At 36.1% G+C, this 25,620-nt stretch overlaps 1 protein-coding gene across 1 annotated transcript in view; it reads right to left on the bottom strand.

The window, feature by feature from the left end:
- Positions 1–11,965: 11,965 nt before the first annotated feature.
- The window catches only part of LOC128986413 (potassium voltage-gated channel subfamily H member 8), a 348,552-nt gene continuing 334,897 nt past the window's right edge, over positions 11,966–25,620 (bottom strand). The window contains exons 15-18 of the mRNA XM_054406776.1: positions 19,174–19,334; positions 18,842–18,947; positions 16,960–17,088; positions 11,966–14,968 (exon numbers count right to left, since the gene is read on the bottom strand). Of these exons, the coding sequence (XP_054262751.1) occupies positions 14,576–14,968; positions 16,960–17,088; positions 18,842–18,947; positions 19,174–19,334 (789 nt within the window). The 3' untranslated portion in view covers positions 11,966–14,575. The remainder of the gene's footprint in view (positions 14,969–16,959; positions 17,089–18,841; positions 18,948–19,173; positions 19,335–25,620) is intronic.

Raw genomic sequence — 25,620 nt, 5'->3', positions numbered from 1 at the left:
TTTATATTAACAACTGTTTATAATAAACGGCTGACGCTGATACATTGTACTGGAGTTTTAAACTTTTTTAATAAGCAGCATCTAAAAAGATTTGTTTTCTCACAATAAATACTAAAACACTTAAAATATAGATTTTTTAAAGAATTTAATAGAAAACATGTTTTTGATAAATAAACGTGACAAATTTGACATAATGGTATTTTTAATGGGTTATTCTGGATGGCAAATAGGTAGGATACACACAGATTTCAGTCTAATATACCCCTCCCCTTCCCTCCCTACAAGGAAGGGTGTTTTCCCCAAACAGATTGATTAAGTGACAACTCAATCACAGCTGTCCTTGTTCTGCTAATGGCTCAACTGTATACAGGGTGAGTTTTTATTGTCCCCCCCCCCAACTTTTTTCTACATTTTTTCAAATATCAATCCCAGACCACTTCCAAACATTGTTGGGTAGTAAGTACTTCATTTTGACAAGGTGGCCATTTCCGGCCGCCATCTTGGATCCGCCATATTGGATGCAAAATTTTTTTTTCAAATGTAAAGGTGGGGTTGTGACCCATTATTTCAAACTAAATTTTTACCCTGATTACAATGCCGCAAACCGTTTAAAAAAATCTTGATTCATTCTAAAGTTATGAGGGCTTTTTAAAACTTTATTTTTAGCCCATTTTAACATTGTGCATTTACAAACTAAGACCATAATCTCAAAATAGTGCTAGATAAAGATAAGTATACACTACCAGTAATTGTCGACCTATTTTCACTTGGTTATGACTGATGTATTTTTTTCGGCCGCCATCTTGGATCCGCCATTTTGAAATGTGATAAATTATTTTAAATATGAAGGGGGCGTTGTGACCTATCATTTCGAACTACTTTTTTAAGCTGAACTTAATTCTATGATCCGTTTTTCATTTTCATTTTTTGATTTTGAAATATTGACATTTTTAACAAAAAAATTTCAATATTTCATAAATAAAACTTGATAACAAAAAATGGGTTGCGGCATTGTCTTTAGCTTAAAAAAGTAGTTCGAAATGATGGGTCACAACACCCCCTTCATATTTAAAATAATTTATCACATTTCAAAATGGCGGATCCAAGATGGCGGCCGAAAAAAATACATCAGTCATAACCAAGTGAAAATAGGTCGACAATTACTGGTAGTGTATACTTATCTTTATCTAGCACTATTTTGAGATTATGGTCTTAGTTTGTAAATGCACAATGTTAAAATGGGCTAAAAATAAAGTTTTAAAAAGCCCTCATAACTTTAGAATGAATCAAGATTTTTTTAAACGGTTTGCGGCATTGTAATCAGGGTAAAAATTTAGTTCGAAATAATGGGTCACAACCCCACCTTTACATTTGAAAAAAAAATTTTGCATCCAATATGGCGGATCCAAGATGGCGGCCGGAAATGGCCACCTTGTCAAAATGAAGTACTTACTACCCAACAATGTTTGGAAGTGGTCTGGGATTGATATTTGAAAAAATGTAGAAAAAAGTTGGGGGGGGGGACAATTAAAACTCACCCTGTATATGATTGATAATGATTGGTGAAATAATTTGTGGGGCTTAAACACAAAACATGAATTATAGTACCCATCCCATCATTAGAACTAAAAACTATTATTTGCATTTGAGGATAAACAATTAATCATCAATGAAATCTATATTTTTAATCAGCCAACATGAGTTTTGTGATAACTGTTTTGAAGCTGTCATGCATCCGATGACCATGTTTAACAAGGTGTCATAGGTGGACAGGTGTTTGAAAAAATGTTTAAAATTCTATCAGGGCTCTTCCCCAGTGGCCTTTAAAGTTCCCATGTTATTCTTAGTTAGAAAATGTTTGTTTACATTTGAACAGATGAATACTTTGAAATTTACACTATAATATTTGAAACTTCTGGTTATACTAAAATTGAAATTAATGGAAACGAGTTATAAGGATTTATTAGATTTCTTGAAAAGATAAAAGATTTACTCTGTTTGTGGTTTAAAAACTGGTGTTTCATCACTACAAAACACGTTTATAAAGGATCAAAAGTCAACTGACAGTACAACAGTTAAACTATTTGTAGTGATTTTTAAGATCTTTGCTATACTGAAACTAAATAACAGGATATTATTTAATGAGTGGAGAATATAAATAACGAAAGAACAATAATTTGTTATACAATTGTATCTATCGTAAGGGATGGCACCTGCATTCTTCTGTATAAATATTTATGATAGGTTAATAACAACTATGATCAGAAGTTAGTTATTGATATTAGTTTTAAACATGTTTTTCATCTCCAAAAAGATTAACTTATTTGATTATACTGGTAGGAACCCAGGATGGGCGGGTTTCAAAAATTCTGGAAAACAGATATTGTTGTGTTAAACAGGAATCTTGATATGTCATCAGACTTCATTAAGGAGTGACTGTAGGTAAAGGAATGACTTTTAAAAAACATGTGGAGAAAACGTGCAAAAAATGAAAGGAGTCTTCGTGAAATTAGAAGAACAGGCCAGAGCCAATAGGAATAGAGGAATGACTGGCAAGAATTTGATGCGCTGTACAAAGGATTTTGAGCCAGCAATGCTTTACAGACGCGAGTTCTGGGGTAAGAATGCTAGGAAGATAAGATTGAAAAGGAAACTTTAGAGTATGCAAAGAAGAGTTTTGTTGAAAGTAGGGAAATCATACAACAAAGTATCACATGATACGATTTGAGTTTTGGAGCCATACCATTCAACCTGTTCATTGAAGAAAGGATTAGAATTTTGGAAGACAAGGCCACGGGTAGGACTACGTTGAAAAGCAAGAGTACCAGAAAAGAGCAGACATTAGATGAGTGGTAAATGCACTGGGAGCAGGTGATAAAGAAAGGGAAATGTTCAGATATATGCCAAACATCAGGAGGCTGGAACAAGATTGGGAGATGGGCCATTATTGAACGCAGTTTGTCACAGGACATGGACAATTTTAAGGGAAACTTGTGGAGATTTAACTTGGTGGAAGAGGAAGTATGCAGCCGCGCAAAAAATAGAGACCACGAGTCACGTATTTATGAACTGTCCACTTCAGGAGGCAAATAGGAGAGAACAGGAAGAAGTTTTGGATAGGAAAGGTCTAGAGATGAGAAAATAAAACTTGATGACTAGGAAACAATTGAGATGTTTAGGAATGTAGCTAGAGAAATAGGAAGAACCAAGGAAACACACAGGCTTTTAAATTGAAAAAAAAATAAACTAACAAAAACAAAGAAAGACAGGAATGAAAACTTCCCCATGAAGGGGAGAGGAAAGGTTAGAGGAATCCCAATGACCCCTCTCGCTCAGGGTGGTAGGGGAAGGGAGCCATGTTGTTAGGAATTTGGACACATAGTGTGTCTGTACGAGGGTTGAAAGTGGCCGAAACCTAAGAAGAAATAAGATTTTTCATGGGGAATCGACCTGGCAAATAAGTCACAGACTTAAGCCAGAGGTGGTGGTGGGAACGAGGGGCTTTGGTTCATCATTTAGGTTATCGTCGATTAATGAAAAGAGAATCTTGTAATGACCTTCACAAAAAAACTGCAAAAACGGTACGTAACTGCGAACTCAATTAGGTCTTTTACCATCTCTACCTTTAACAACAGAAACAAGAAACCAGAAAATACCAAATAAAAAAGATCAATAGGCCTACAAATCCTTTTTCCCTTATGTTTAGATTGTGCACGATTACATATGCCACGTTTGCTGGTTATGTCTTTAATTCCAAATTTAAAATTCATAAAACTCCCCATTGGTCTTAATCACGTTTACCCACTTCTAGATTAACTGGAAATTGAAATTTTGAACGATTGTAGGTCTTGTGCCCTTTTCATAACTATAACTCAAAAACGCTAAGAGCTAGCAAAGATATCGACTTCCCCAATGTTATTCCTACAGGTACATCGGTCTAAATCACGTTTACACACTTTAACATCAGCTGGGGGTATGCAATTTGGTAGGATTGTTGGTCTTGGTCCCAAACAACCTAGGGCATTCCCAATGACAGTTACATTTTCCAATGACAACCCCCTTCCCCGATCTAACAATTTCTCTCCCCCCCCCCCCCCATTATGTTATTTCTTATCGGAAATGACATTGAAAGTTTCTTACTTTGGCATGGACATTAGAACCGTTTACTTCAAATTTGACTTGAGAAATGCTATGAGTGCTATCTAGACCACTTCTAGGTGTGCTACGGACTTGAAATTTCCCCGGCTTCTTGGTGATGGCCTCTCACCCCTTCCTAAATTTCTAAATAACGACTAACAGCTAAGGGCCTGGGGGCGGAGCCCCCAGCGAGCCAAAGGCGAGTATATATATAATAAGTATGATTGTGATTAGGGCTACTACTATATAAATAATCGAAAACATTATAAAAACATTAGTAGCCTTTTAAATTCATTTTAATTAACAACCGATATTTTTCAACACTTAGGTCACAGTCATGTTTACATTTTGTCAAAAGTAAATGAAAATGTTAACATGACTATGGTTTACATTTTCATTTACATTAGACCTAAGTGTTGAAACATGTCGTTTGTTAATTAAAATGAATTTAAAATGGTACCGTACTAATGTTTTTATAATGTTTTCAATTATTTATATATATATATATATATAAATTTGACCGGATGGTGTTTTTGACCTCCGGAGACCTCAAAATGTTAAAAGTAAATCAGAACCAGGCCCAGGTCTTACCACGAGACCTTCGGTAATAGCCCAGGCAAATTAGACATATGCTCCCCAAAAAAACGTCTAAAGCTGGAAAGTGTTTTAATACCTTTTGGGGGTCCCAAATAAGACTCCTGTGAGTTTGCGACGGATTCTGACGTCTGCTTAAGTTTTGGGAGTCGAAAAACTATGAAAATTCTGCACTTTTTTCAGTTTTTTGCTTATAACTCCTAAATAAAGAATCCTAAGGAAAATGTTGTTCGAAGGTGTCTTTTTAGTGCATTAAATTCTGCGTCGATTGATGTTAAATACGTCAAAATCGGCCGAGCCGTTTAGCCGCTGTAGCTTTTCAAAGTTGGGATATTTTCATCAACATGGCCAAAAGGTTGATTATTTGACCAGTTTTCGACTTACAACTCCTAAACGACGCACGCTATACATTTGCGCCTGTAGTTAGTTTGGAAAACACAAAATTCGGCGTAGAATTATGATTATGAATGACTAGATAGTGGTTTATTTCATGGTTATCATCCAGAGGTTTATCCAAGAATGTGTGAAGGGAAGGGTAGAAAGACCCCCTATGCAATTTTAAATCTAATATTGTTGAGGGGGTTAAAAAAATTCTAGGATTCGTCCTAAGCTCCCATTTATACGATCCCATCTCTGGACACTCCCGAATGATGTTAAGCGATTTTAGTATATAGTAAGATATTACAACGAGAAAGATTTTATTAAATATAGCAAAAATTTTATTTTTTAGCATAATAAACGAAAGATGATAATGGGACGGATGTACATAGTTTTACTATGTATTTAGCCTATTAAAAAAAAAAATTGGGATTTTTCGTAGATTTTACCATATAACTTTTCTACTTCTCATCATTGGAATCTTAAGAATAAGGATTCATTCTTTGCTCTTATTGGTCTTGCCACAAATGGTGACATTCGGTACCATCTTTTTCGTCAGATATCGAATTGAGATAATCGTGCCCCTTGCAAGTCTTTCAGACAGTAGTGCGTTATATCCCTGCATTTTATATGGAGCGAGTTAATGTAAACCTTTTTAACATGTACACGATGGTCGAGATAGGTAGACGGAGTTGAGAAGTTCTTGTCGAACCGGTGGATTAGCCGTAGTGATGGGAGTTAACCCATTGACGTTAATTTTCCATACCTATTTCTCTGAATTAAGTACAATTTTAAATGAGCTCTAAAGGATTGGTGGATGAGCAGCCCCTTTTGTTAGAATCAAAGTCAAAATTAGTTGAAAGTGTCCTCTAGAAGAGACCAACCCTCACTTGATTTGGATGTTTTCTGCTCCCAACCATGTATAGGGCCAACCTGCTTCTGCAACTTCGCCAAGCGTTGTAACCCGTCAGAACACAGTGAGATCCACATTGATTGGAGTAAACAGCATGAGTAGTTTTAGGCTACATGAATAGTTAGATTTTCGACTCTTCTACATCACGCTTTCTTCATCAAACTGCGCTAGTGGGTACGATCCGATTAAAAATAGGTCCTATTTTTAATCCAAAGTATGATTCAAATGGAGGCTTGGATTTAATGTGGAATATCACGTGTTGACTGAGGGGGCAGATTCTTCTTTAATCTTTACTGTTGCCATCACAGCTCGAGATTAATGTCACCACTTCCTTTTATTCTGCACAGTTTATGGTCATTATAGGCTTGCCTATTTACGATTTTCTTGCAAGCTGTGCCTTTCCATTATGCTTTATACATATCTCGCGTTGATGCTATCATATGGGATAACTGCTTAGCTGATTGACATGAGCGAACTATTTTCAGTAAATGGGTTGTGACACTGGAACCATTTGATGAATTTCTGTTTGATCCCACCATATCCGAGGAGTTTATATTGTCAACTTGCTGATAATATGTTGAAGAGGTGATCCCACAATATACCTTAACTTTATGGGTAGCATTCACTGCGATGGGCCTGCCATCGGGCTAGATCCACATCATTGATTCCCCTATCTCGGAAAAAGCTCTCCACAGTAAGATGTTGCTCTCATGAGCACTTACTTGTTCATAGGCCATGCTGCACGATCCATGACGTCACACTAGTTGATAGATTCACTGCCATATACCCTATGTTTTTTGTAATTAGGCTGGTTGTTTGCCAGATTTCAATGGTAAGATTTTAAACTTGACAAGCAACTGGTGTTAACAATCAATAGCGGTTAAATGGTGAAGCCGATCTTAATGAATTGGAAAACATTCTACGCAGACGTTTATGCTCTTCAAACTAACTACAGGAACATTTTTTCTATAGCATGCGTTAGAAGATGTAAGCCAAAAACTGAAAGATGAATACAGGGATAGATCGTATATAATGGGTGGTTGGGATGAATCCTAGAATTTTCGGAACCTCAGACAACAATATTAGACTTAAAATTACATAGGGGGTCTTACTCTCATCACACCTTATTAGATAAACCTCTGGATGACCATCATGGAATAAACCACTATCTAATAATTCATAATCCATTTAAGGACAGGATCTATGTTGTTACCAATTTTATTAAAATTTTCCAACTTTAACACTTTTTTCAATGAAATGGCGTCCATACAAAAGAGGTAACAATCAATTGCCGTTATTGATTATTAAAAAAAAAATATTATACGCAGAATGTTGTGTTTTCCAAACTAACTACAGGTGCATTTTTGTATAGCATGCGTCGTTTAGGAGTTTTAAGCCGAAAACTGATCAACCTTTTGGCCATGTTGATGAAAATATCCCAACTTTGAAAAGCTACAGCGACTAAACGGCTTGGCCGATTTTGACGTATTTAACATCAATCGACGCGGAATTTAATGTACTAAAAGACACCTTGAACAACATTTTCCTTAGGATTCGTTATTTAGGAGTTATAAGCGAAAAACTGAAAAAAGTGCAAAATTTTCATAGTTTTTCGACTCCCAAAACTTAAAAGCAGACGTCAGAATCCGTCGCAAACTCACAGGAGTCTTATTTGGGACCCCCAAAAGGTATTAAAACACTTTCCAGCTTTAGACGATTTTTTGGGGAGCACACCCTATATTTGATCTAATTTGCCTGGACTATAATAGCTTATTCCCAATATGGGAAATTCGCTAAAATGAAGTAGTCATCTGTATGCCAGGAGGAAACTACCATTTTATGTTGCCAATCATTTTTCGTTTTAGCTCAAACAAGAAAGATATATGAACATATAACAAGTATATAATATTTACAGGAGTTTCATGTAGGATTGAATGAAACAGGCATATTTTGTTTTCTCAAGATAATTTATTTGACAGAATTAATCAAATTAAAAAGAAGTGTGTAGCAGGCATATTCAAATTGACATTAGAGAATATAAAAATATTGCACCCAATGTGGTGGTTATATTTGAGTGGTAATTATTCTCTACAAAAACCATTTGATAGGATACCAAAGACCTAACATTTGATTCAATTTATTTGATTGATATTATGAGGTCTTACTGTAATGTTTACTCATAAGGATTGCTAAGGTAAGACCTCATCATATCAATTATACATAATCAATCCAGAGGCTAAAATTATTGATAAATTTTTTTGTTGCTTAACAGGCATGTAGCCAACATACTCTTAGACATTATTTAAATTTGAAAATAATATTACAAAGCTGTACTCTAGCTCGAAAAACAATCCCTGGTTTTAGGAAGCAAAAACCGTTTTGAATTAGAGAAATATGTGGCTTCACTTGTTTCGATCATCATTTGATATAGGCCTAAGGTTATATATCTTAAATTGATAATTCCAATGCTATCTCTACCAACTTTGACTCACCACAAATTTCCAATAACTTAAACTGAATAGACCAAAATGCTAAAATGCAAATTAGCTGATCACCAATAATGGAGTAAAAGAAGATGTAAAAATAAGATGTGTGTGGTATATGTTGATGTACTTCCAACTATTACATCTTGTTCATCATATTTATTTTCTTTGTCTTTTATTTTGTAAAATGTCTAAATAATGATAATTTTAATGGTTGGACGTAAATAAAAAGAGAATACCCCCGCCGAAGGAAAAAAACGTGACCATACGTCCATAGTATAGGATGGAATAAATAAATTTGCCAAATTTTATCAATACATATCCATAAACAAGTAAACTATAACAGTTTTAATTATCTATCTCCATAAGAATAACATGGGAATTTTAAATTACACTATTTTTGAATTTTCTCCGTGGTCGTTAGGCATTCACCGGCGCTTCAATATACTAAATTATTTCTTTTTTTAAGCTCTACAAAACGGTTTGAAAAGAAATTGCAGTTTTTTTTGTTTTTAGGGTCAAAAATGGGAAAATCCAATTTTTACCCCATAAACCCCTGTTCCCATGGTCCGATCATGCTGGTTCACGAACTAGTTTGAATAAACGTAGGTTTACACGTTTATATTAAATTTCATCAAAATCGGATCATTTTTGCACGAGTTATCGCGCTAACGGACACATATATATATACTGTATATGAATTTGAACGGATAGTGTTTTTGGCCTCTAGGGACCTAAAAACGAGAAATTAAATCGGTCCCGGGTCCAGTTCTTACCATGAGGACTATGGTAATAGCTTATTCCCTATACAGGGTGATTGATATAAGTGTGCCAGCCGTTTTATTCGAAAACTATAAGAGATATAAAAAAAATAAATGGTAAGTGCCTTGCATTTTTTATTTAGAAAATTGTAGTCAAGTCAAAAAAAATATTTTAGCCGCCATTTTTCCAATATGGCCGCCAACTTTGATTTTTCTTAAGGAACACCCTGCATTTTATGATGTATTCTGGTAGAAAATGTAATTTTAAGACGATTTTATTCTTGTAATTTTTTTCATAAACCTAACCGTTTCAAAGATAATAATGGTTAAAGTTTTGAAATTTCTGCATGAGAAAGAGTTTCGATAAAGGCCTAAGCAAGCTTGCCAGCTGTTTTATTAAAAAACCATTCAAAATTTCACAACTTAAACCATTATTATCTTTGAAACGGTTAGGTTTATGAAAAAAATCACAAGAATAAAATCGTCTTAAAATTACATTTTCTACCAGAATGCATCATAAAATACAGGGTGTTCCATAAGAAAAATCAAAGCTGGTGGCCATATTGGAAAAATGGCGGCTAAAATAATTTTTTCGACTTTACTACAATTTTTTAAATAAAAAGTCCAATGTACTTACCATTTAACTTTTTTTGATATCTCTTATGGTTTTCGAATAAAACGGCTGGCACACTTAAATCAATCACCCTGTATATGGGAAATTCGCTAAATATTCCCTATATGGGAAATTCACTAAAAAGGCAAATAGAATAAAAGGAAAACAAAGGTTTGAATACGTGTGAATTTACCACTTGTTGAAAACATTGTAATTTAATGTTTAACCAGTAGGGTACATTGCATTTTAAAAATAAATTCTTCTCTAGATAGCAGCAGTGTAAGTAGGTTTATGTGCATGGATGAACTTTGGTAATTTTGCTGGAGGGAATTTTTAATGGTACAAACAACTATATCTTATATAATATAGAGGTGTTAAAAGCTTCCAATCAGTGTGCATATTATATCTAGTCAAATTCCTTAACAGATATAGTAAAACATTGCATAGGTACATAAAAAGCTACTTATTGTTTACACTTCTCAAAGTTATTGTTACTGAGCAGTTGTATTTATTTTTAAAGTAGGTACCGGTAAAACTGTTCTATACTTGAAAAAAGTAGACGCAATGTCTTGAATTCATACTACAGTGTTAGTCAAATAAGAAGTTGTTGGTGGTCTGGTGGGATATTAATGGGGATTAGGTTGATAAAAAGTCACCTATGATAACAAGTGTCATTTTCAAATCCACTGGAATTTATTTTATGTTGGTTTACCTTATGTTATGTTTGCCAGGTTCTTGAAGATTTTAGATTTAAGAACCTGGCAAACATAAAGGTATACCAACATAGTTAATCATTTTTGTTCTTGAAACGGGAATGCCACCCAAATTTATTTTACCCATAATCACATGTTCTTGAAAACCTCAATAAGATCGGTCAACGTTAATAACAAGTCTTATTACTAATAATCCCCTTGAGAATCTATTATCGAGGATATACTGTAGCCTACATGTATATGTATAAACTTTTGTGTTAAAATTATTTGACAAAGATTTGTTTTTCAAATGAAGTATGGGTAACTAAACCTAATGTTTTAGTCCTATAATAAAATTAATATTTCCTATTTAACCCCCAATAATGATTCAAAACCTACTTGTTCTTTACATGAATTTATATTAAGCCTCATTCTCACGACGCGTGGTAGGGTGAAACCGCAGATCTCCTTTTTTTAATTAACTGATCAAAGAATTTGGGAGCCTTCCTGTTCTCTTAGCTCGTGGTGGCTTGTAGATTTCAAGAGCCACTGATGGGCTTGGAGAGAAAGTCCGAGCCATTGAGGATTGGTAGTTCATGAGAGTAGATGCAATTTTAACATGTGCAACGGTGACAAGAAGTTGGAATGCGCTGCAGCAGCCTAATTTGTGGCCCTTAGAGGGGAATTTTTGAGAACTTGTAAGACAGGAAAATCGTTGGTGGGTGGACTTTTTCAACAAAAGCTGAGCCAGGTAAGTAACTAATCAATTGATATTTATAGCTTTGCATTTATAGCTTACCTACCATATTTCAGTTATAGTTAATCGTCATACAATAAATTGTCTAGGATAAAATCAATGATGCTAATAAATAGTCACAACATGTGACCATGGTTTAAAACTCTATTTGTCCACGAAACTAATATATTATTATAAAATAATACTATCTGCTGAGCAAGAAATCATTGTGATTGGAGGAGAGGTTGGGAAGGTATTCAAACTTTGAAAATAATCAAATGTTCCAAAACTAAAGAGCCGCAATGTTGACTACATCATAATGTCAATATAATAAACAATAGTTTTAGAATTCACAGGAGAATCCATCAATTTGTAGGCACTCTATTCCTTATCTGACTCTTAATTTGTTTATACAAAAATATATACAGGAATTTACAAAATATTGACAGATATGAAATACTTACAGTTTATAGACTCTTAACATATTTCTTTGAATAAATATTTAACATATAATAACAATGATTTAATCAACATCATAAAGTGTACTTCACACTTTCCTTAGTTGTATTTAAAAACATAAAAAAAAACAATACATATTGTAAACTGTTTTTATATGATTATTTATTCAAGTATAACCGTGGGAAATAAATTTCTTGTCATAATGAGCTGATGATAAAAATTTAACTACCAAACAGAATATTTGATGATCCATCCAAAGAAACAATATTTTCATAGCATGCAAGTCTGGTGTCTTTACATTATTAACCAAATTTAATTGATTAAGTCTCTTAAATTTACTAATTTAAATTTTTTAATAAGCCTTTTACATACAAAAACAGTAGGCCTACTATAACAAATAAAAGAGCAGTGATGGTTTAGGGAAGAGAAGATAAACCTAAATCTAAATAAATTTCTTAATTACATTTACTGTGTTTGGAATTTACTATTGAATCCTTGATGTTTTTAGAAAAAAACATTTAGCTTGGATTATAGGATTATATAGAATGACTTCAGGTGAGTTAACTATGTCCTCTATAATTCTGGTGTATCTTTTTCTGAATTATATCTTTGACTATTAATACAACAACGTATGATTATATTTACATTCTGATACACAAATGAAAAGCCAAACAAAAATATGCACAGTAGCAAAAGAGGCTTGTGCTCATGCGCGGGCAGAAGGCAGAGCAGATGACAGGCTGAACTTGTTGAGCATATTCCTAGCACCGGGGACAGATGTAAAAACCCATCATCTATTATACCCCTGGCATGGGCTGGGAAAAAGTGCTCACCGTTCAGATTATGAAATGTTTGTAAACATATGTGCAGTGGCGTAGCGACAGTGGAGCGAGTGGAGCAGTCGCTCCAGGGCGGCAAGCACTAGGATTTTTTTTACTATGTTGTTGTCAAGCGTGGTAGGGGCAGAAGGAAAGTGAAGGGAAGGGGGAGGTATTTGGTAAGTTTTGAACAGAGAGTTCAGTTAAAGCTGCTAGGCCCGCCAAAACCCGATTTAGCTATTACACAATGTAAAAAATCCTGTAAAAGTAGGAAAAGATTTATGTTTGTACTGTTCAATTATGCCTTTTGTTTTGATAATGCCCAAACAGTCATTATCTTCTAACTAAGTGCTTAAACGTCACTGACATCTACCCCCCATTTGTAAATTCACGTCCTTTGCTTAGTTCCCGCTGTTTACTTGTACTTGGTAAAGCTATCCTGTTTGGAGGAGATTTCTAAGAATTAATTTTGAATTCATGTTTTTATTTTCAAACATCTAATGAAATAGGTTAAATATAATAAACCCAATTAAAATACCAATTTATGTTTTAACAATTATTATGTCTAGATTGCATAAAAACGCTAGTTTACAGTTATTATTTTTCAAACATTATTTTTTTTGACAACCCTCCGCCCAGATCCTCCGGTACTGGGGGGCGGCTTGAGCCATCCCTGCTCCAGGGCGCTCCAAACCTGGCGACGCCCCTGCATATGTGAGCTGGTTTTTCACTTCCCTGTCTAATGAAAACATGTTAAAAAGTTCCAAAAGTAAATAAATAACACAGCCAATAATATAGAGTTAAAAAAAATACTCATTGAGAAACCTTAATATGCAAGAATATTACAACAAACAATACTTACGGTACCAATTGGGAAAAATGTGCAGTTATTAGGAACATATGAAGATAAATATAAACATTGATGGCAGAATAGCACCAAAACCAATATATACAATAGATGTACAATTCTAGGCCGAAACTACGTGATTCTTTAGACACAACAGCTAAGTATGAGTATATTACAATTTTACAAAATGGCACATTGAAATATTAAGGTTGTTAAGCCTGGGGAATAGAGATTTCATAATTGTATATCACAATCAAAGAGATTTAATGTTTAAGCTTTCATTAGTTTCATAGCATTGGAAAATGTAAATTATCCATTGAAAACTATTGAAGGTAACAAAAAAATCATTGACAAAATACTTTTATAAACTATACAAAAAGCTTTCACAAATAAGGAATGTACCTTAACTAATCTACATTACCACTAATCTGACATAAAAACAAAGGTTCCTGCTCCTAAAATATTTTTCAATAATGTATTTTTAAGACTTTTAAAATATAAAGTGAAAATAATAGTGAGTAAAAGCTCCTCAATACAGTCAGAACAATAAGCTAGAAGGAGTAACCACTCGGCCTCTTGAACTTTTTCAATCTAAAATAATTTGGCATAACTATGACATTATAACTCTCTGTTTTCTGTTCTAAACTTACAGTTTCATTATTGCTTTCAAAGCTATGGGCTTCATATGAAACGATATAAAGATTTATCAACTAAATTTTTATGTTGTTTTAACTACCATACAGGTACTTTGGGCCTACTTACAAATTATTATAATCTTTTTATCAGAATCAATTTGATAAAAACTTAGTAGGAAATAATTACCTATTTTTTATTTTTGTTTTCATGTGGTTTTATTCCTTAAACTCCACAGTCATGGTATTAATAATACTGTATTTTTAAAGTAGGTTTTTACCACAAATTTCTACTAAAACATATTAACATGTTCAACAAACATAAAAACTAACAAGAGAATATGTACATATTTACAGTATATCAAAAAACTTAACTAACATTGATTACAAATATTATATCGAGGAATAGGAATGATATGAAAATATTTATGTGTAATTGAGTCTTATAAAAGTGTCAACTTCAAAAGTACAGGCTAATACTGGATAGATATGACGTGAATCACATGGTGTATTCAGCTATAAGGATGAAATTTCAAGGAGCGTGAGGAAGGCAGGGGATGGTAGACCATTTCAGTAGATCTCTCGATGACATCACCAGCACTGAAACGATGATGCTGCGTGTTCCAACTCGCAGGTGGTGGAAGTGGTTCTGTTAACCAATTTGGAGCTTTACATAACTGGTTTTCATCCTTTTCTTGATCGTTCCCAAACAAACAAACCCTCATTTCCGGCAAAGGTTCAAGCCAGGATATAACTGTACTTCGGTTCTCAAGCACAAACTGTTTGATATACTCTAACGGAATGTCAGTTTGAGTCTCCGCGTCGGCGAAATTCTCCGATCGGTCAGTCTCATCCTCCCAGCAGAACATGTCAGGTGGGTGAGATGAACTGCGAGGCAGTGTCACCTATAAATGATAGCATGATAGAGAGGGGATATATGATCACAACACTTTCTTATAGGTACAGAATAGAAAACCCCGTGCTGATTGCGGTTAATTTAATTTAATAAGTTTTCATCAAATCAATCTTTCAACTCTAATGTCTGATATGAACAGAAACAAAACACACCCTGAAGGATGTTTATAAGATATTGGAGTTAAAAGGGTTGATTGATGTTAGCTTCTTGTTATACAAATTACATAGGCTAGCAGAAGTTCATAACAGTTGCTTAGCACTATGCCTAGAACCTAGAGGATGAGTCTAGAACTAATGATACGTTAACGCTTAGGTTTGCCAACATTTATTTTAGTACGTTTGAAGTGTATAAGTTGATGTCTTTCAGTCCTAGAGACACCAAATAAATCAAGAATTTACATCTTGATTCTTGATTTTCAGTTTAGATGGGCAACCTGACTAGTGTCCCTGTCAATCATTAAGGTGATCTAAGATGAGTACCCAAAATAACAATTGGGTGTAGTGTGACTCCTAAAATCTTAAGTGGTTCGGTTTTGAATTGAGTTTTTGTAAATGGGGGGGGGGGGGAGTTCTACGCTATAGGCATTATTAATTAATGGAATGAATTGGTTATTTGTAAGTTGTAAGCTACGTGTTCAGCTATTTTTTCTTCACTTAGGAATAGCATATCACTTATCTATATATAAAGCCAAAAGTACCCATGAACTTTTTGAGAAAACTATAAGTCACACCCCCATAAACCATATACTTAAAATGTTCGTCACGACGAGAAACCTCGCACAAAACTATCTATTATTAAATAAATTGCCCTTTAGGGTCGTAATTCCTTTCTAAAGGGAATTTTCCATATACCTAATGTTAAAATTGCCTCTGCTGTACTTATTTGTTTGTTATTCTTTCAATTTATTACCTTTGTAGCGACTCGCTACAAGACAATAGGTAGCGCAAGTCACGTGACACGGTTGCGCGCGCAGTCGGCCCGGCAAGCACGCGCGATGAGAGTAGAACAGTGTAGTGTGTCGACCGCCTGCAGCTGTACAACTTGACCGGATAAGTAGTTGTAGCATAAGATGTCTAGCTAATAGATATAGGGGTTGGGGAAGGGTGTAGGCCAGGGCAAACTTATTTTAATTTAATTATGTAATTTATTAGGTTATCGAATGGTCGTGGTCTGGCAATCAATTTCACAAATTTAGAATTCACATTTGGTAAATCTAGTTACTTTCTTTCACGAATTAGAATAAGTCCAGATATATATATTTCTCTGTTCACTATATTATAATTAGATATATTAAAGAACATAAAAGCTGGCTGTGATAGGCAGCTAAGGTAATATTGTGCACTTTGACGAGTTAGATAGTTTCCATGCAATAGAGTTGGGTAACGACAGGAAATGTGCGTGATTTGGTAGTGGTTAGAGGAAGATATATAGGGCCCAGGTATCTTCATTTACACTCATACTACTCCACGTCATCACACCTTTTAAAATCAGGTGTAATTATTTTTTTGTATTACTGTTTTGTTTATTTCAGCTTAACTTAACCAATCAATAGTTTTATTAATACTTATAAAGTCAAGCGGGGTGAAGCCCATGGGTAACTGCTATTTATTTTAACTCTGCGGAGCAGATTGGGTCCTCTAGTTTTATTTATTATACTTATTACCTGCAACGTCCAATAAGCTATATCTGGATTTTGAACCCAAGTTTTCCAGGAAGTAATCAAACAAAAAATTTTATAAGGACCCATTTAATTTCAGAATTTTGGTCAAAAATACCTTTTCTGGCGAACCACAAATATTTGTTGGTACTAAAACAGCTCAGAACCACATTGACTGTTCTCCGTTCCCCAGAAGTGCATAATACTGTATTCGTAACAATCTGTGAAAAATCACTTGAAAAAGGTTTAATTGATCTTTCCTTCAACCATCATATATAGATTATATTCGGCAATGAATTGCTCTAACCCTATGCTATGTTTACCTCACTGCCCTTGACCCTCTGCAGGTTGGGGTTCGAGTGCGCAGGAAGGGGGAAGGGGTAGCGGTTGTTGGCAGCCACTGTGTTAGTGGTAGTGGCCAGCTCTTGCAGGGCATTGATGGCATTGCGCACCTACACAGACAATAAAGTAAAAGATTCTGTGTACAAACGTACAGCAAAAATGGTACATCAATTGGTTTATTGTTAACATTGAAAAGGTATCAACAGGTAAAAATTATTTTAATAATCTAATTAACACAAAACAAAATATGTACTGGCTAACATGATGATCAGACCGTACTACAACAGAGAGCATTCAACATTCGTCTGTACTGAAAGATGGATGCATTTATGTAATTTTGCAGCCTTATGGAATTTTCTGACAAATATTTCTGTATGATTTACACTAATAATATACAATTTTGGAGCATAGTTTACAAGAATGAGTACCTACCGGTACATATTAAACATTGAAATAAGATTAATATCCCACACAGCACGGGATATTCCCAGGATATCCTGACCAGTTCCCACATATCCCACAGAGAACCCTGGATTTGAGAATGTCCCTAGGATCACTCTAGGATATTGCACATATCCCACACAAACAAATGCATTTTTGGGACTTCCTATGGATATTCTCGGTAGGCTACATTAAAACATATTTTATAATATTAGATGTATTTTTTCAAGTGGTGCTTGAGAAACGTAATTAAAAAAGATTTCAATCTTATTCTGAATTAACAATAACCAATAACATTACTAATAATTTATAAAAATTAATCAAGTTTTCCGATCATATCCATATGGGTGGACATCCTTTGGAGATCTGTAGGAATTCCCCGTGGGGCAGACCCCTGCAGAATAACTATCCAACTAAAATTTATTGCTTTTTATAATAATAATACACTGCTTATAATCATCATATATATTAAAATGTGATAGGGTTTTTTTTATTTCACAATTCTGAATCAAACACTTGACGGATTTTCTTGGTTTTTGTGTTGAAAGAAAGACAATTTCGGGAACTAGGGAATGTCGAAGCAACTTATTTAAGTAGAACCAGGGATCAGGATTTGGGCGGATATGGAAATTCCAAGGACTTTGAGGAATTTACAGAGGATATCCTCCATATCCTGACTTTTTTTTTTTTTTTTTTTTTTTTTTTTGAAAGTGTTATCATATACTGGGATATCCCCAAGACATTCCAAGGATCTTCTTGTGTTGTGTAGGATTACAGGCAATTATATGGTAGACTTGAAATGTTTTGCTACTACTGCTATTTTACTAGCGTTGTCTGTAAAATTAAGGTCTCCACTGATCTCCAGTCCCAATTAATTGATAAGCAAGTTGAAATCTGAGACCAGCACCGTGTTCTTTACTTCATCCAATATGATTCTAGTTTTATCTCCTCTTTTGTGAAGATTAGTCTCATTATAGTAGCTAAAAACTATGTGAAGGAAAATGGACCCGCCAAGTGATCAAACAACAAGTGATCAAGTATCTTGTTTTGTCGCAACGGGAGATCGGTGAGGACCTTGACCTGCAGACAACCCTCGTCAAATGTAAATGGGATTGTAAACTTTAGCACTTTAGCATACTCAAAAATAAAGCATAATGGGCATAGTAAATTCATAAGATTGCCTAAGAAGACCTAAAGCAGGCTTTCCTAGCTCCCTTGGATGGCAGCACAATAGTTCTCGAATGTTGTTTTATTGCTTGCTTCATGTTATAGTCCCCAACAAATTTTGCAGCTAGGAAAACAGCTGTACTTGCCCCTTGTGTAAAGAGTTGAGGCAAAAAAAAAACTGTACGTTTACAAGTTGACTTACTGTTAGATATTATCATTAAGATTAAACATAAGTAGACTAAAAATTTTACACACCTCTTGACTGAGGTTGGCAACATGTTGGTGTAAGAAGTTCACTTGGGTATCCAGCCGATCAACATTGTTACGACCCATTTCTTTTTCCATGAGTCGTCTTTCAAGCCTGAAAAATGTTGTAGTTAGTTAGTGTTTTTATACAGAAATAGCTTCAACTACTGCCTATGGTGTGTCTACAGTAATCAACATGTAAAAAAATACAAAATGTGAAAATTTGTTATCATTATTTATACTTCATCTACAAACTTGACTACGGTACTTCAAGTCTCATTGGCAACTGACAGATATTGGATGCATGCACAGTTGCACTATTATATTACTTAGTTTCTTACCTTGAGTTGAACTTGGCATGTCTTGGGCTGACAGTGACAGCATGCATGGGAGAGCGGGTGGGAGGGGAGAGAGGGGAAGTTTCCCCCTCATCGGGTACATTCTCATCATCTTCACTGATGGAAGGAAGTGTCAGTGATGGCACTCCATTCATCTCTGACTCCTGCTGTTACATTATAAAAAACAAACATTGCATAGTATAGGGTGTTAAAGTGCTGAAATTTTCAGAATGAAATAAGAAAACGTGACTTAACGACTTATATCCACACAGAATATATCCTGTCAGTGTGAAATCAACAAGTTGTTAACATTACCTCTTTACTAGATAATGTGTTTATTAAACATTTCTATCAAAACAAAAGACTAAATTGTGTAGAATGCTGTGCTGTATAGAATGTTGAACCATTTTGCTGGAACCAAAGCTCTACTAAATTTATACAGATTTTGTTCAGCAGTTAGTCTCTAAAGCTAAGAAGGATCACAAGCTTTTGAGGAAACCGAAAGTACATCTATCAACCCCATACTTACAACAATATCATTGCTAAGTGGCTGTCATCAGTTACTTTGGAAATTGTAATATATAAGGCTATATTACATTGCCAGAAGATTATTGAGTTCGTGTGTGTGGTTGGCTGCACTGCTGAGTGACGTCACCGACTAGGAACGATGGCACGAAGCGGAGTGGAACGGCAGTCAGAGTTAACATGCTATGTAGTAAGTTGTCCCTAGTATCGGGTTCCCTTTTAATCTTACTAAGTATTAGTACAGTTATTACATTTGGCGACGAAATTAAATCTGCGTGTGCGTGAAATGTCTAGTATCGGTCGGATATCGGAGTTTAATCCGTACGAAGAAGATATTAGTTCGTATTTGTTACGTTTGAAACACTTTTTCAAGGCCAACGAGGTCAAGGACGTGAAGCAGGTCTCCATCTTGATTACTGTAATAGGCCCTAAAATATTAGCCGTCCTCACCGATCTTATTTCTCCTAAGAAGATTGATGAAGAATCTTACGATAATTTGAGCAAAATCTTGGAAGATCATTATTCTCCTAAACGCCTTGTGGTCGCTGAGCGTTATACTTTTTATAGTCGATGCCAGAAACAATCTGAAAGTATTGCCGAGTTCGTAGTGGCAGTGAAGCATTTGGCTTCGACGTGTGAATTTGGAACATTCTTATCGGATGCACTGAGAGACAAGTTAGTCTCGGGAATTAAAAATGAAGCAATTCGTCAAAAATTACTTTCCGAAGAAATGGATTTGAAGAAAACGTTGGCTCTTGCACTCAGGCTTGAACAGGCCGAGAAACAAACAGGTCTATTCTCGAATACAAGTGTTCAGGAAATTTCCAGGTTTCAGGTCAAGAAGAATGCACGTGTTTCCAACCGAGGTTCAAATTTTCACAGTGCGGGATCTAAATCAAATTCAAGTGATGTGAAGGGAGATATGTCTCAGATAAATAAGTGTTTTCGTTGTGGCAATCCAGAGCATAGGGCTAATAATTGCCCGTATAGTAATTGCAAGTGCCATGGGTGTAAAAAGTTGGGTCACATCAGTAAGGTTTGCAGGTTCAAATCAGAAAATCCAGTGAAAAATTCCATAAAAAGTGGTAAATTTAAAATCCATCAGATGGAAGAGGAAAATAGGCCTAGGCCTAGTGATGGTTCAGATGAAGTGGAGTTTGAAAGTTTGTCTTTGTACAGTATGAATTCTGGTGATAATGTTTCTGCCTTTAAGGTAAGCCTAGAAATAGAGAATGTATCCGTATTAATGGAAATTGATACTAGCTCGGCACTAACTGTGTGCCCTCAAGAATTGTTTAACAAATATTTCCCTCATGTACAATTGAGTACTGTAGATATCAAGTTGCTTACATATTCAGGCAATGAAGTCAATGTTATTGAACAAGCTTTAGTCAAAGTAACCTACATGGACCAGACTTATCAGTTACCTATGATAGTCGTTAAGATTGATCGTACGAATCAGCCTATGCTTCTAGGCCGTAGTTGGCTACAACATATTGCTTTTGACTGGAAATCTATTTTTACTTGTAATTTTAATAGCCTATCAGGCAGTGTTAAATCTAAGGGTGGTGAACCTAACCTAACCCTAGGTAAGGCCGTTGAGCCTAAAGTCGTTTCTGGTTTGAAACTTAAGTATGCCTCTGTGTTCAAAGGAGGTCCTGGTGAAATTAAGGATGTTGAGGCACGTATTGTGTTAAAAGAGGATGCTGTGCCAAAATTTTGTAAATATCGCCCTGTTCCTTACGCGTTGCGTAAATCAGTAGAAGATGAGATTGATAGGATGATTGCTGAAGGTATTGCTTATCCCGTTACCAGCTCTCATTGGGCTACTCCTATTGTGGTGATTCAGAAGAAAAGTGGGGTGCGACTCTGCGGGGACTTTAAAGTAACCCTTAATCAAGTGATCCAGTCGGAACACTATCCCTTGCCTCAACCGGAGGACATTTTTGCTACTCTAGCAGGTTGTAGCTGGTTTTCAGTTTTGGACTTGGAGGCACCGTATCTCCAACTTCCTGTGGCGGAGGAGTCCCAACCACTCTTGACTCTAACTACGCACAAAGGCTTAGTGCGTTTGCGACGTCTGCCGTATGGTTTGTCTTCGGCTCCGGCTCTCTTCCAAGCGGCCATGGACAAAATTATTGGTGGCCTACCTGGGTCAGTGGCATATTTGGATGACGTACTGGTGGGTGGATCTTCGCAAGAGGAAGCGTTGTCACGCTTAGAGAGTGTTCTTCAACGTCTTCAAAGTTATGGAATATGGAGTCAAGGTAAATGATTCTAAATGTAAATTCTTACAGCCGTCAGTACAGTACCTAGGCTACTGTTTGTCGTCCAAAGGGATCAGCCCGCAGGAGGGTATTTTGGAGGCGATTCGGAATGCACCCGAGCCAACTTAAAAGGAAGAGTTAAGAGCCTATGTAGGCCTTATAAATTATTATGGGAAGTTTATTTGCAATCTTTCAGACAAACTTAGCTGTTTTTACGATCTACTTCGTAAGGATGCACCGTGGGTATGGTCATCCCAATGTTCTTCTGTTTTTCAAGAAAGTAAGACATGGGTATTGTCTTCAGATGTCTTAGTTCATTACGATGTAAATAGACCATTAGTTTTGACTTGTGACGCAAGTCCACGAGGTGTTGGTGCCGTGCTTTCGCACCTTATTGATGGAGTAGAGAGGCCTATTGCCCTTGCATCGAAATCCTTGAGTGCTAGTGAAAGAAATTATTCACAGTTACATAGAGAAGCTTTGGCTCTTGTTTTTGGAGTAAAAAAATTCCATAAATATATTTACGGTAGGAAAAATTTCGTGTTACAGACTGACCATGTTCCTTTAGTGACAATCTTTGGAAATAAGCGGGGAGTTCCCTGTGTCGCCGCTGCGCGTCTTCAACGATGGGCCCTGATCCTCTCCGCCTACAGTTTTGAAGTAAAGTACCGCCGTGGCTTGGACTTGCCACATGCGGACGCTCTTTCGAGATTACCGTTACCTGATGACGACCAATTGGAGCTGGATTCCAACTACATCTCTCGTGTTTCTTCCCTGGTAGAGGCCTTTGACTGTTTCAAATTGGTGAGTGGTCTCAATCCTATTACTGCTAAGGATATCGCTCGACTTACTGATACTGATCCTGTTTTGACAAAGGTCAGAGATTTCATTTGGCATGGATGGCGTGATAGTCAAGATTCTGAGCTGGTTGCTTATTTTCGAAGAAGGGATGAGTTGTCCGTGGAGAACCAGTGTGTTTTATGGGGTAGTCGAGTAGTGGTGCCAGAGAAACTGAGGAGTGCCGTTATCCAATTGTTGCATGATCAGCATCCCGGAATAAATAGGATGAAAATGTTAGCCCGAAGCTTTGTTTGGTGGCCGGGGATTGATAAAACCATTGAAGAGACTGTTCTCTCATGTCATGTGTGTCAGTGTACAAGGAATGCTGTGGCTAAGGTGCCATTATGTCAGTGGCCTAGAGCTTCAAGTAGGTGGCAGCGCATCCACGTGGATTATGCGGAAGACCCACTAACAAGACAACAAATGCTCATAGTTGTTGATAGTTTTAGCAAATGGCTAGAAGTGTTTATCATGAAATCTACTACATCGTTCAAAACCATTGAAAAACTGCGTACGCTGTTTGCGTCTTTTGGCCTACCGAAAGAATTGGTCAGTGATAATGGTCCCAATTTTGCTAGTGGGGAATTCAGAGAATTTCTGAGCAACAACGGTATTAAGTTTACGCTCTCACCTCCTTACCATCCTGCCTCGAATGGGGCTGCAGAAAGATTTGTACAGGAAGTCAAGAAGAACCTTAAAAGACAGGTTATGGCTAGTGGTTCTGAGACCATTTCTTTACAACATAAATTGGATAATTTCCTCTTTGCATTTCCCAACACACCCAGTACTGTCACTGGTGTTACCCCTGCGGAATTGTTCCTTCAATGGAAACCGAGAACTAAGTTGACAATGCTTAAACCCTGTTTATTGTCAGCCATTGATAAGAAGAGGGAGGCGCAGAAGGAAGCAGCCGATAACCATCGGGGAAGTTTCAGATCCTTTGTGGAGGGAGAAAGGGTGCTTGTGAAGTCAGTACGGCAGGAGATCATTTCTTGGATTCCTGGGAGAATTTTGGAGCGGAAAAGTCCGTCTACTTATGTGGTGAGCGTCCTGGGAGGTAAAATACGTTTCTGCCACGCTGATCATTTGAGATCTAGTAAGTTGACTGAGGAAGAGGAAGTTACAGTCAATAGGCCGGTAGTGCAGTCTCCGATCAAATCCCCTGAGAACAAGTCTGCTGTGGGAATACAAACTCCGCCAGAGCGATCACCTCGTGTCATGGAAACTCGGAATACATCACCAAGACAACAACGGAGTGTAGGCCTACCTAAGTCTCCAGCTACGCACACTACAGACGAGCATCCCGAAGTGCAGCCCAGCCAGCAATGCAGCCCGCCGCCACTTCGGAGATCTCAAAGGACTGTGCAAAAGCCGAAGCGGCTCGACCTTTAAGTTAAAAGGCCGAGTTAGAGAGAGAAGATTTTATGTTTATTTTATTTGAAGAAGAAAAGTTTATTTAGTGTTACTGAATATTTTGTGAAGCTTAGAAACAAAAAAAATTTTAAAAGAAGAAAATGCAAACAAAAAAAAAATTTAAAAAAAAAATTGTTGATTTGGCTTAGCCTAGAAGAAAAAGGTTAGGCCGATAGAGAAGAGTTTTATTTTAAGTTTGGGCGAGTGTAATATATAAGGCTATATTACATTGCCAGAAGATTATTGAGTTCGTGTGTGTAGTTGGCTGCACTGCTGAGTGACGTCACCGACTAGGAACGATGGCACGAAGCGGAGTGGAACGGCAGTCGGAGTTATCATGCAATTTAGTAAGTTGTCCCAAGTATCGGGTTCCCTTTTAATCTTACTAAGTATTAGTACAGTTATTACAGAAATGATGTTATTATAAGTATTTTAAAAATAATTGAGGGCGTTTACCAATATTTGTATTTGTTCAAGAAAGTGTTATAACGTAGTGATCTATTATCTTTATGATATTAAGTAGTGTGTTTAACATGTTCAGACATGAACGATCCTGAGTATTTAATCTGTTTAATTTTAACCATCCTAGGAGTTAAGCTCATACTATAGCAGCCTAAAATAAATTAAATTTCAGAACTTTTTTTATCTTTTGCTTGTAGCTCAAAAACAGTGCACCAGACAAATACATAAATATTCAAATTTGATACAGTAGCATAGCCAATATCTTTGTTAAGAAATAGATAATTTTTCATCTTATTGCAAACCACATTTAGCCCTGGAAAGTCGACACCCCATCATACCACTGACCACCATAAGAAAAAATCTATAGAATTAAAGTTGTAGAGTATAATATTTATACTTTTTCCTTTTTACCTTTTCAACTCGTAACGTTGAAAAGGTATTTCAATTGAAAATTTCACTCATTTTGAAAGACTTAATTTTGCATAAACCTTAAAATCGGGTTCCAATAGACACCTATAGACCAATAGACCTATAGGACCAATAGACTGTCCTCTTGGCTGCACATCCTAGACATAAATGTGAGGATTTATCTCAAGCTGCAGTGGATTGTCAAAGAGACTGTCCTCAGTTTGGCTTCTATGGTATTCGGTATGTGGGACACACCCTCATCTTCAAACTGCTGAATTTGAGCATGACTGACCATGGCAGCTAAGGTAAATTGTTGAGCATTCCATATCTACTTTACGGCAGCTACACTTTCCTGTACACCTCTTTGTACATCTGCATGACACTATATTGAGGATTTAAGTTGGAGCTGGATTCTTTGTGTTTATGGTTGGGAGTAAACCATGTTCCGTCATCCTCCAACCCCAGTTGAGCTAGTCTATCATACCAGCTCTGTATTTAGTGTTAGACTCGTAGAATGTGTTGGGCGGCGACTGCA

The sequence above is a fragment of the Macrosteles quadrilineatus genome, unplaced genomic scaffold (genome assembly GCF_028750875.1).
Source record: "Macrosteles quadrilineatus isolate MER2022 unplaced genomic scaffold, UCM_ALF_1.0 Scaffold_2__2_contigs__length_208266976, whole genome shotgun sequence".
Taxonomy (NCBI): domain Eukaryota; kingdom Metazoa; phylum Arthropoda; class Insecta; order Hemiptera; family Cicadellidae; genus Macrosteles; species Macrosteles quadrilineatus.
Note: the sequence above shows the minus strand (reverse complement) of the source record. Positions and strands in the feature narration are given on the sequence as shown.